The sequence below is a fragment of the Colius striatus genome, chromosome Z (genome assembly GCF_028858725.1).
Source record: "Colius striatus isolate bColStr4 chromosome Z, bColStr4.1.hap1, whole genome shotgun sequence".
NCBI classification, from domain to species: domain Eukaryota; kingdom Metazoa; phylum Chordata; class Aves; order Coliiformes; family Coliidae; genus Colius; species Colius striatus.
The window spans coordinates 51382721-51396129 of NC_084790.1; the positions used below are offsets into that span (position 1 = coordinate 51382721).

General features: G+C 35.7%; 1 protein-coding gene across 9 annotated transcripts in view; it reads right to left on the minus strand.

The window, feature by feature from the left end:
- The window catches only part of FCHO2 (FCH and mu domain containing endocytic adaptor 2), an 84083-nt gene that overhangs the window by 17406 nt on the left and 53268 nt on the right, over positions 1–13409 (minus strand). For 6 of the 9 annotated variants that reach the window (XR_009820806.1, XM_062017409.1, XM_062017407.1 and 3 more), the window contains 8 exons: positions 11467–11524; positions 9752–9927; positions 9158–9172; positions 8726–8750; positions 7961–8003; positions 7169–7263; positions 3607–4116; positions 1941–2044 (listed from right to left, as the gene is read on the minus strand). Coding sequence is in view for 8 of the 9 variants with exons in the window: in XM_062017409.1 (XP_061873393.1) it covers positions 1941–2044; positions 3607–4116; positions 7169–7263; positions 7961–8003; positions 8726–8750; positions 9158–9172; positions 9752–9927; positions 11467–11524 (1026 nt within the window). In the remaining variant the exon portion in view is untranslated. The remainder of the gene's footprint in view (positions 1–1940; positions 2045–3606; positions 4117–7168; positions 7264–7960; positions 8004–8725; positions 8751–9157; positions 9173–9751; positions 9928–11466; positions 11525–13409) is intronic. The other 3 variants (XM_062017408.1, XM_062017414.1, XM_062017413.1) reach the window with 3 other exon arrangements.

A 13409-nucleotide genomic window follows, 5' to 3' on the forward strand; every position in this document is an offset into this window, starting at 1 on the left:
AAGTTGCCCAAAGAGACTGTAAGTTCTCCCTCTCTGGAGACTTGCAAAACTCACCATGTCCCTGAACAACCTGATGCAATTTTGAAGTTGTCTCTTCTTTGAGCAGGAGGTCGTCCTGTTCAAAAGTTCCTTCCATACTAAGTCTCTTAGTGGTTTTATGATTCACTTGATTAGTATTAAAATAACTAATGACAATTTTGGGGATTAACCTATCTAAAAGGCACTAGAACCCCTGAAGGATCCATCTGGGTAACTGGTTGGTGTTTTTTGCTTAATTTTGTTTCTATCACACTTGTAGCTGGGTATGTGGCTTTTATACAGACTATGGGAATTGCAAAAGGAGCTGATATATAATGAAGGCAACTGATAATCCTCCACTTGTATCCAGGTAACAGCCGACTTCTAGAACAGTTCAAAACAAACGTAGCTTTGTGCAGAGTCTAAACAGAATTGTTCCAGATAAATTCTTCTCTTTATGATGACATGAAGAACAGATTCCTTGATCTAACAGCAATTACTACAATTTTAAACTAGAATGAGAGGAGAAACTCAAAGCAAAGCCTATTTTGGCCTTATTCTGATCTTACAGAAGTGCAGAACTGTTTAAAAATGTTTCAGTTTTCATAGAATCATAGAATGGTAGGGGTTGGAAGGGACCTTTAGAGATCATCCAGTCCAACCCTCTTCCAGAAGCAGGGTCACCTAGATCAGGTCATACAGAAACATCTCCAGCTGGGTCTTGAAGACCTCCAAGGAAGGAGACTCCACAATCCCTCTGGGCAGCCTGTGCCACTGCTCACTCACCCTCACAGTAAAAAAGTTTTTTCTTATGTTTAAGTGGAACTGTTTGTGTTCCAGCTTCATCCCATTACCCCTTGTCCTATTACTAGCTAATATAGAAAAAAGGGACGTCCCAACCTCCTGACACCAACCCTTTAGATATTTATAAATGTTAATAAGATCTCCCCTCAGTCTCCTCTTCTCCAGACTAAACAGCCCCAATTCCCGCAGCTTTTCCTTGTATGAAAGATGTTTCAGTCCCCTGATCATCTTGGTGGCCCTGTGCTGGACTCTCTCCAGCACTTCCCTGTCCCTCTTGAGCTGAGGAGCCCAGAACTGGACACAGGACTCCAGATGAGGCCTCACCAGGGCAGAGTAGAGAGGGAGAAGAACCTCCCTTGACCTGCTGGCCACATTCTTCTTGATGAGACCAGAATCTTGTCCATAAGAAGAACTTGGTGAAAATACCTTGCCATTTTGAAAGACAGTTAAGAGTCAGTAAGTCAAACGCAACCCAAAGAATCCTAATATTCACAGAGGAGATTAAGCATGGCTTGGTCTGATACGCTGTCTTGGTATCTGCATTCTTTGCCACATTCCTTATGGGCAGGTGGACCTGCACTGTGGGCAGCAAGCAGAGATCAGGCAGTGTGTAACCTCTCACTATCCAGATGGGTAGTTGCTGCAATCTGCTACTTCTTTTCTCCACCAACCAGCATCAAGGGCAACGAGAAGTCACAGCGAGACTGCTTCTGTCAACACGTGACTGATAAAGATCTACTTAATATCATTCATTCCCCAAAGCTTTGGTTATATGCCTAACTGAAGGAAATTCTGTTAATAACTTGTCTAGTATTTTGCATTTTGAAAACTTCAATCTCATACATAGGCCGTCCTTTCATTAACAGATTGTTGACTTGTTCAATCAAAAAATATTCAGCCAGTGCAAAAATGATGTTTTGGATCTTTGTAGTTCTGTTAAGAATTATTTTGTTACAGTAACACAGTAAAACCCGAACAACTTCCATGCCTGTCTGGCAGTGGTGGAAATCCACTTCTGTGATTCCTTCGGCGTAGTCTGGAAAGTGAAACTGTGTAAATGGATGGTTATATGAGAAATGAATTTACAATGGAGAACTGAAGAAACAACCAATACGTACTATTTCATTAATCCCACTAAGTTTCCCAGAAGACAGCTTTGGTCTTGAAGCAGGCCTTGGTGGGGGAACAATGGTACCTACAGAAAGAGGTGTTGTGGGCCTTGCTGCAAGAAAGCACAAATAAGAAAATAAATATTAAAAAGATCACACTGGTGTAAATATATACTCATTTGAAAAACTGAAAGTTACATTTCTGTTACAGGTTCCTATTTTATAAGCTCCATTTGGTAAGATTGGTAATCCATTGGTAAGATTACCACTAACCGTAACTGCTTTTAAAATAGAGCCATGTGATACCCTGAAAAGTGACTCTAAAAATGGCATCGTGGGCTTTCTCATTGCTCTCAAACCATTTTATATTAACTATTCTGGGAGGTATGTATGTCAAAAGATGGTTTTACCTGTTTCCTTTTGTGTGTAAGCTATATAGATTGAGAATACAGGACAGCCTTTCATGTTCCACCACAAATGGAAAATTCAGTGGAAATTAATATCTAGTCCTGTCCGATGATGTTTTACACCTGATTTTGCCCACTGAAATCCCACTGACTTCAGCAAGAATATACCTGAGTAACAGATAAATTGCTTTGTTGATTTTAAGAAGACACTTAACTCCTCATTACCACCTAGCCAACCTGTCAGCAATAAAAAAGTTAAAAAAACCACACTGCTCCCATGCTCTTCTAAATCTAACGGAAACAACTGATGGTGGCAGCAGGACAAAGATGCCACTTTTATAAAGTCACTTTTCTGAATAGAACAAATAGAACAATATTTCAAAATAAATGTTAGATGTCATCCAATGAGTACACCAGATCTACAATTAACATCAAAATAGACTGAAATCCTCATATATGACTATGATCAGCTAATATTACTTAAAATACAGCTTTTAAACATGGAGTTTTCTCAGGCATTCAGCATAACTCTGCCATCATGTAAGTACGGGAATTTTATTACTGACTTGGGAAGAAAGAAGTTAGACTAATGCTGAACCTGTTTAAGAGTTGCAAACTCAAATGTCCCCAGACAAATTAACTTTTAAAATATCAGTTATTCCTTTAAAATTCTTATTATGCCCCGAGATGACAGCACATGCCAAAGGCCAAGTGTTCTGCTGCAGTACTACAGGTATCCAGTCAGCCATAGTACACTTGGCACAAATGCACTTTTCCTTTGCCTAGCTACTAAGTCGCATTACTGTGGTATCATCCACACTTCCAAATACTGGATGTTAAAAAGGAACAGTTTAAAATCCAATTTATTTAACTTTAGTTAATCTGAAAACATCTATGCAAAATCACTTAGGAATGAAATGTTTCTGCAAATTCAATCATGTAAATCTTTGAGATTTCACTAACATCTGACATTCTACAAAAATACATTCCTGTTTCTAGAAAAGCAAAGCCCTGCATAGTTAAGAGAAAGCAATGCCTTTAATTGAATAATTCGATTTTTTTCTTATTATTTCAAGTTGAATATTTACTTTGTTGTCCTAAATTTAAAGGAAGTTGGTGCTAATAAGCAGTTTAGTACATTCTAAGTAAGATGAGTTACTTTTAATGTCAGGTGAGTGATAATAAACAAAAAGAAAAAAAGAGTCCAGAGCTTGCTTTTTGGAGTCAGTTATTAGCAAAGAGCAGTATACAATGCATGCTTGCCATACCCTTATTTGTATGAGCACAAGAAGATACTAAACTACAGTCCAGTAGTGCTGAAGATGATGCAGAAGGAATTTCAGCAGCAGTGCCAGTTTCTTCAATGAATAATTGTTGATGGCATATAGTATTATTGAAAAAGTCATTTTGATCCTCAGAAGCACAGCTGTTGGAAGAATTCCCAAGAAAAGCCGAAGAGGCAAGGCAGGCATTTTCAGTTTTAAAATGCCATCTTTGGGGCTCCTTCTTATCTGCACTTATGTCTCTAATTGTAAGAAGTTCATCAGCAAAGGAAATCCACTGACTGTGAGACCGTGAAACACAGGATAAAGTACCAGTACTCCCTGATGGTGCTGCTGTAATACCAGATTTGCAGAAAATGCTCAAGGTAAAGTCTGGTGAGGATGGGCTTGTAGACCTAGAATCTGTCTGGTATCCAAGCAAAGACTCAGATACTCTACACCGAGGCAAATCAGTGGTAGAAGATGAGGAGCTCCTACTGTGCTCTTTTAGGGTAGCTGAAGAAAAAGGGAAAAACTGAAAATAGGACCAACATTGAAAAGATAAAAATTTCAATATTCAAAAAAGTATTCAGTACCCACTGCATAAGGATTACTAGCCAGCATGAAAAATAACTGTTCTAGGCTAAAAATCCCACCACTCACAAATGAAAGAATAAAAAACCGAGCCACATATCATATGTACTTTATTCATGCTGTCAAAAATGTCAACCATGTCACTTTCCATTTTTTAAGTAAGCCAAAATGCAATTTCCTGTGTTTATCTCCACTCATGGCCCTTACTTCTCTGGACTCTCCTTATTCCACTAACTTCCTACTTGTCATGGTTTAACTTCTTCTCAACTTTGTCTGCTTGTGTCCTGCCCCATTTTTGTTTCCTCTCCATAGATTTCTGCCTTTCACTTCATTCAAAGCTATTTGACCAAACCTATCCTATCCTGCTCCTTCCATTTGTGTCCTCTTACTCTGAATACTTGTAATGGGAAGGCCTGACATAAACAGCTGTCCAGTGAGTGAACGAAGCCAATGCAGTAATGAGACTCTGTTTGATATTATTCTGTCTGTAACAACCTGTATTGAGTGAGTAACTACACTTAAGATACATTGTTCACCCTAGTTTATTCCTTCTCTCATCCTATAGTGTTCAGGTTGCTTGAAAACGGGAGTTGTTCACGGGTATTCCCTGAACTTGGCTATTGCCTGTTGCAGTAGATGAAGGCTAGTTAATTTTCAACATCTCGCAGATGGGCAAAGCTAGGAGCAGAGTGACATACTGAATCAAAAAGAGAGCAACATGTTCGAAAGTTCAGCTCGAGAGTATAGATGTCCTTTCTACAGTTGTCCTTTTGCCACAAACAAGTACATTCTCTATGCCCACAAACAGAACTTGAACACAGCTTTCCCTTTCTGATAGGTATTTTAAATATCATACAAAGGTTTAAAAATACCACTCTAAATCCTACTCAAAAAGCAATGCGGAAATTTTCAAAACTATTTAAAAAATACATTTGGATGATAATGAGGAAGATAAATTAAAAAAAGCATTTTTACAATGTCAATAGCTGGCTGAAAAATGTCTGCTGTGTTTGTTTAAGATAACAAAGTTAGTTTAAACTTCTAATAAAGCAGGATTATTCATGGATAACCACAGTTTACTTCTGTACTGCATAAACCACTGTCTGCTCAAATATCATGGTAGTTTAAGTGTTCAATGATTAACAGAGTTACAAAACAGTATCTAAAGAATTGTTTTAACAGTAAAAAAAAAGTTATCTGTGGGACATGCTACATCATGAGGTGCAGATATGCTGTATATAAAAAACCTAATTTATGTAATTTAAATTTTGGATTGACATTTTTGAAACTTTTAAGCACTAGCTTGCCTATACTAACCTTCAGTTGAAGATGAAACACTGACTTCAAAGAAAATAAAGTCAGATCACAGTTGTATATTTCTTGAAGTCTTCAGAACTGAGCTGCAGGTTAGTGAGCATTAGAGCTTGATTTAAACATTATGACCTACTTCAATCCAGTATTTTTTTCCCTTCAAAATGTATTAATAATTTGGTATACTTTAGAACACTCACTTTCTACTTAAGTCCATGGATCATTTAACAAGTGAAAATATCTCAATTAACTCCTTGCACAACAACCCTTCAAATAATTACTTAGCAGATAAAGGTTGCCAAGGCACAAACGTCTTCTACCTAAAATGGACTTACGCCCACAAGACACCATATTCCACTAATTTCAACAAAATGTAGGGCTCTATGCATAAGCCTTTTTTGGGTATGAGGGCTGAGGCAGATGACTCCCTCTCAAATAATGCTACAGAGGATGTTACAGATCCCAATTACCTGTCACTACTCATCAGCCAGAAACTGGTTTCTCCACAGCTCTGCTGCCAGGATGGACTGTATGAACAGTTCCTAACCTGCTTTGACATTCCCACCAGACACAGCAATAAAGAAATGCATACAGTAACACAACAGGTATCATACAACATACCAACACAACAGGTATCCTCTGCCTTCCTCTATAGGCAGACCAAACCACACCAAACCCAGAAAACAAATTAATTTGAGAAAGCTTGACTTGCTTGACTTCCTTTCAGATTTTCCATTAATACATATCTCTGTATTATTTATCCTTAAACATGTTACAAATTTGGATACACAAGCCAATAATCTTGATTAGTTACCTGAGGAGGAGATAATCTAATTATTTTCATAAGCCAGATTTGTTAAAGACCACAACTTTTAAAGAACATGAATTTGTAGTGAAAGAGCAAGTTCCACTTAAAACCCAAAGTTACATAGCAATGCTGGTTGCCGCTAAAAGGACATTACTAAAGCCAAGAAGACTAGTTGTGCAGAATTCCCCTATTGATATGTGTAATCTTCCTTGCTGTTTTTCAATCTGTACCACCAATCACAGAGGAAAACTACTAGAAAGCCATGATTGTGAATAAAGAAGTGAGGTAGATTATAAATTCTGGAATATGCATACTTAGCTAAAAGAAACACTTCCTTTCTCAGGCATGTGGGAGGAGTAGCAGGTTCTGCTTTAAATCTCCCAAGATAATCAACATAAATACTCCTAGAAAGCAGGTCCTAACATAGCCATAGTATTTGCTTTTGTTCCAAAAAAACTCTCTCCTTCCTGCTTCTGAACTAGTTTCTCAACATCTCGTGCTCTTAGCCTCTTCAACACACTATCCACTTATATGCTCTTTTGTCCCCTACTCTTTCACTCCCTTTCGAATTTAACAACCAATATTGACTATTTTGGTGACCTTTTCTCTCCCCACTCTGCCACTCTGCGCCTGCCCTGTAAGGACAGGAAAGCTGGCCAGTATCCTGCCCACATGGGGATATATCTGATATATCTCACTCTCAATTCTGTATTACTTATCAGATAGCATGCTGCTTTCCAAAATTCTTTCATTTCAATGGTCAAAGCCTGTCCACCTGCAATAACTAAAAAAAAAATTACAACAGAACATCCTGAGGTATATAGACAGAATATTTTCTACTATCAGATATTTTACCTGAGGAGGATGAGGATGCCAAGGAAGCCGATGAGGAAGATTCAAGAGAACTGCTGAAGAGTGGATCCCATGCCAAGAGGTCATTGTTCCCCTTTCTACATTGAGTTACAATTGGAATATAAATTAAAGATGTATACAATAATTAATTAAAAAGAAAAAAACAAACTACAACTTCATTAGGTAGTAATGTTGATAATACTTGATAATATAATAAACATAATATGATACATAAAACTGACAAATTCTTCTTTATTAGACTTTGCATCTAAAAATAAAAAGTACTTAGAGATTGCAGGTCAAGGAACTGATCTACACACAATGAGACTACCTGAACTGACACTTTGATGCAAGTTTGTGTGTGGATATACTTCATAATGTCAATTAAATCAATGTCATTTTCAAGGAGACATACATCTAATAAATTTTTTTCAGTATATGCTTATATAAGAAATGTATACAGACATCCAAATTTGAGGCTTATAATCCTAAACACTTTACTATGAAACACTATAGGATAGAAACTAAACCCATCTTATTTAAAAACTGAGTTTTTAATAAAAAAAACCCTTTGTAATCATAACTATAAATAAATTGTGACAGATCATAATGAAGGGGAAAAAACTACTAGAACTCCCCATTGTTACACAATTACTCTATGGTTCCACAATGTCATAAATGCCCAGCTTAAAATAGCAGATACCTTTTACCTCCAATGAGTTTCCAAGTATTAGATCAAAATGAGGCCAAATTCCAGCAAAGCTGCATTTGATAGAAATTTAAATTTGAACTTACTCATTAGTTGGAGCAGAAAGCTTTGATTTTGTTAACTCTTCACCTAAGCAAAAGACACAGTATTATCACTTTCAGTTTAATGATAAAGAGACAGTAAAGATGAACAGTCGCAATTCAAAACTACTTATGAATTATTAAAAAGGAAATTAGAAAATTAATTATTTCTGATTAAATTAATAATTCAAATACTCCTGATATAGCTTCTAATAGGAGAGGATTACACATTCGAGTAAAACATTTTTGGAGGAAGTGTTACTTCACTTCAAATTTCTTCCTTAAATTATACTGTTTACATCAGTACTATTTTTCAGCAAATCTGGCCTGGATTCCTACTGAAAAAGCCCTACAGGACACAGACTAATGCTGTGTCCTCAGTCTCCATGGCCACCTTTTATGTGTTTGAATATAAAACACAGAGACTGTGCTTTGCTGGTTTGTGGATCATACTAAAATTGAGTGGGTGGAAGGGTTTTAAGAACTTGCACAGGAGTCTTTCCCATGAGGTCCTCCTTTTGGCTCCTGGATCCGTTCCTCATCACTGTCCCGAGACAGCCTCATCTCTTTCCCAGAACAGGGAAAGAACAGTCAAGTATATAGAAAAAGAACAACTAGAATCTAGAAGTGACAAGAGAACTATTTTTTCCTGTTTAAAAATACAGATACTTCAAAAGCTTATTTCTTCAACAATTAAAAAAAAAATTCTATTTTCTCGCTATGTTAAAAAACTAATGTAAATAGACTTAAAAGTTGAAGATTTACACTTACTGGATGAATTTCGATTCATTTGTGCCTGAAATGGGGGAAAAAAAGAATAAATTATTTTATCAAGTGTCAGATAAAATGCTTAATAGTCCCAGGGTTCTTATTTCCACTCAGCTTTCTATGAGATACTTGGCTTTCAATGCCAGGCAAAACATTCTATGCTTGCAGAAGACCAGAACATGAGCCAGGTCGGAGTAATCAGTGCACACCTGTCACACCAGCAAGAACGGGCAGGAATGAACACTGTAGAGCTGACAAAGGGACCAGTATTACTAAATCCTTTCACAGGCTGGGGAAGTAAAATTAAACAGCTTACATATCACATGGTATATATGAAAAGAAACATTCCTGAGGTTTTCTCAATAACTCCTCTTACCTACTACACTTACTCGGTTTTAATCTAAAAATGTGAATAAAAAGTCATTCTTTACTTACAGGACTGTGTCTCTGCTTTCAAAATGTGGGGAAAAAAAGAGAAAAATTATTATTTTAACGTGTTATGCAGAATTTTTTCCTTAAAAATCACAACTGTTCTTACCCTGCTGGCAATACTGTACTAGTATACTTTAACACTATTTATTTGTAATACTATCTCACAGTATAAAGGATCACTCTTGAATTGGCAGAATACATCAATAAAGCTGCACTGTAAATGTTAAACGCATTCACATAATAGGATCTGTTATAAAGGTTGTGTATCACCTAATACTAATTAGTAACCTATGTTAAAAGCCATGTTCAGTTTTCTCCACAATGTATTCTAATGTCTTGTGGTGGCAGCAGCAGAAATATAAGGACTGAACACTTCAAAGACTCCAAGGAAAGTTAAAATCTGAGAAGGAAGAATTAATTAATGCTACACTGCAATAAAGCATACCAAAGATGACCTAGAACATCATGAAAAAACAACAACAAAGAACCATTGAACTCGGACACAGACTATATTACAAATAGTAAAATGTACATTTACACTAAAAATTCTTTATCACGTTTCTATGCATTAAAAATACAAGGCACAAAAGAACTTACAGATATTGCTGGGGAAAGAGTGATGTTCCCTATTGACACCTTTAATTCATCCAAGGAAGGCATGGTATATTGAGAGCTATTATTTGGCTGGACAGGTTTTATTTCTACATGGAACCTCCTGGGTTCGTCATCTTCTGAGTCAGAATCACTGGATGTATCACAGTCATTCTCTTTGGTATGTTTTTCTCAGTTAAGGTAGAAATAATATTAATCTGCTAAATCTGTTCTATAACTAAGCTCTAAAAATTGCCAATATTAAGCAAACACCACAGATAAACTATGCTGCCTAACCTCTTTGTGCACATCTACAGACACTTCAAATATATCCACCACCCAAAATTCACAACTCAGAGTTAAAATTTACTTTCTCTATTTTATATTAATGTTCCTAATGGTATTATGTTCTGAAACACACTATGCCATATAACTGAATGCATGCAATGTCTGTCACATAACTGAACATATTTTAAGGCATCAAGAAAAAATAAAGATCCTACAGTAGCACCACTTCAGCATATTAAACTTGTGACTTGTAAAGACTCAACCAGGGAACTCTTGGATGCTAAGGAAGAAAAAGGAAATGTACTGTCAACTTCCTGACTCTGGTCAGGAATGATGGCCTTCTTTATTGTTTCACAACAAGAATAATGTTGAAAAGGATGCCTAGACGAACCATTTATGAAGTACAGATGTTGTTCACTCTTCTCTCCCTTTCAAAAATGTATGCAAAGCATGAAATAATTCCCCTCTCAGAACTGGATAAAGCCCTTTCACTTTTATATAAATGTTGTTAACAGAAGCTAAACTTTAAGCAGCACAGGAATAGTCACTGGGAGCAACAGAGACATATTCTGCAAAGCTGATGAAAACAGAGAAGCTTTGATAATGGACTGGCCCACTTCAGGGTGCTGATAATTGCTTAAAAGTTTTCGCAGTTGGAGGTAATTGCAAAAGTGTAAGTTTACCTTTTCTCTGTAGTATTCACAGAATTAAGAGAATAGATTTCAAAATAAATGAGCTGTCTTGCTAATGTATTAGGCTTGCTTAGATCTACAGCAACTATTCCCACCTCTTACGCAGAGCTTACCTCTGACAAGAAGAGAAAAGAGGACAATAATTGTTTCTTTCATGGAAAAGCAGAGAAAAATGACAAACCTGTAAAAAGTAACTCATAACAAACATTTATTCTACATTATCAGAGCTATTAATAACAAGACAATAAAAGCTAGAAGCAGCTATTAGAAACAGCATGTGGTGTAAAGATTTCATTAATTAAAAGAAATTCTACTTGACTGCTGGAGTTCAGTATGTTTTTAGTGGTGTGATAAAAGTGGGAGGGTGCAGGTATAGAACAGCAAAAACACCACTTAAAAGCAGTTAACAGGGTTTATAAAATCAGAGAGTTCTTCAAGGAGAGAGATCTGCACATTCACCTTAAAGCTTTTGTTCAGGATTTTTATTTAGTTGTCAGCCAAAATTCATGGTCTTGAGGTTCACAAGACATTTGATCCAATCTTTAACATTTGCATACACACAAAATCTAAGATGGATAAAATTCTGTACTTTTTCCAAAAGCTATGAACCTAAGAATACAAGGTTGCATGACAAACATGAATGTCATTCATCTTCCTTCACTGAATGCTTTAATCAGTACTTACTCTCTTCAAAGAACTGTAATAACATCAAGTAACTTGTAACAATAATAGTGAAAAGGATATCCTGTGTTGCTTCTGGTTTTATGCTGTATCCTTCATTATCTACATCAGGAATGTTCTAAAAATAACAATAAAAATTATGATATTGACAAATAACAAAAAAACCCACGTTCTTACATCAGACTGAATTTTACATAATTGACAAATTCAAATTTTATTACAACAGCTCACGAAAGTCATTGTTATTCATTAGTTATCTCAAGTAACGATCTCTAGTTCAGAAGTAGCATTAGAAGATACCTCGGGAACAGAATACAATAAAACCTCCAAATTGACTATAAAGGCTGCCAAGTTTAATGCATCTCCTTTTACTGATACTCTGTCAAAAAGGTCAGAAACCAACAGCAGAATTTTAGCTTTACTACTAAGTCTTAAATAAGCCTGCTGTTCTCTTGGTCCCACATATTTTTCCAATTTCTATTTTTACTCACTCAGAAATCTCAGTAATTTTATTATGTAAAACCCACGACTCAAGTGCCTTCAAAATTTAGTGATTTCACTAGTTATAAATTTCTTATAAAAATGGCAAAGATTCATATAACAAAGTGATTTATTCTAGTGTATGTGTCAGTTTATTCTACCAGAAAGTAGGTACTGGGGAGCAGTTTGACTAATCAAGATATATACACTATGGCAAAAATATACCTTGACGTTACAACTCAGAAGTTGTAACAAAATGACTAACACTGGAGACTTCAAGTGGACTAGCAAGGAACCACTTGACCTCACCGAAAATGTGAAGCCAAATTTAAAGAAATATTCAGTTTCAATAGCTTTTAAATTACAGAGGAGTACAAACACAAAAATGTAATTGTCTCTCCATTCGTTTTACAGATGTCACAAATGGATTTTAACAAGAGAGATTCTCCTCTGTATAGCTTCCTAAATCTAGCACTTCTGAATTAAATTAAATTAATTTGAACACAGACCAAACATTCTGCTAAAATGAGTAAGGACCACAAACCTGTATACAAGACATAAACATGAACTCAATTAAAAAGCGCATAAAAAAGTAATCTTTAAGCTCAAACCTTAAAATATGAAACATATAGATGCAATTTCTTGAAATACTTCTAAGATTCAGACTTTAAAAAAAGGAATAAAATGAACTGAAAAAAAAAACCCCATAGTAAGAGTAGGATCACACGGTCCAGTACCTTAGCTCTACTTGCTCAAATCAGGGTTCTTAGCTACGCTTGACCTCAGGCCGACCTTGTTTATATACCGAAAAACACTAATGAAACTTGACATCAAAGTAAACAGAACAAAAACATATAGCTACAGGGTAGGTACACTTTCCTATAACACTACAACTCTTCAATTCTGAAATCATTTTAGTTGTCATACTAGGAAACTTTCAATAGATCGGGATCATCTATGAGATGAACTGAAAGAAAACAAAATCTTTAGACAAACAACTTTTAGTTTTTCTTCCAGCTGGCCATATATGTAAAAGATATTACTGGGCACACTCAGCATGCACAACATAGCTGGCAAATATGACTATTTTGATATAAAATGTGAAAGAAAATAATTTGCAGAAGTTGTTTTTATTTACTGAGTTAATTTACCGAATACTATATTGGATAAAATAAATCCTTAGAAAGCACCACATCTTGAAGTTGTTAAGATGCTAAATTTATTTCTTGTTATTTTCTTGTTAATTACTTCTGATCTTGCAAAGATATTTGAATCATATGCTCCTCAGCAATAACACTTTACCATGTACTTAATACATACACATCAAAGATGGATGGTCTACAGATTAATTTCTGAATGCAGGAACTGAATCATTCTTTGGTTCTTTTTCATTAGGCCTACATCACTACTTTTTTCTAACACTGTGCCAAAAACTTCATTTATACTTTTTTCTATGTATAACATTCATATAATTTCAAGCATCTCACTTCACACAGTGTATATAATCTGAAATGATCTGCTTT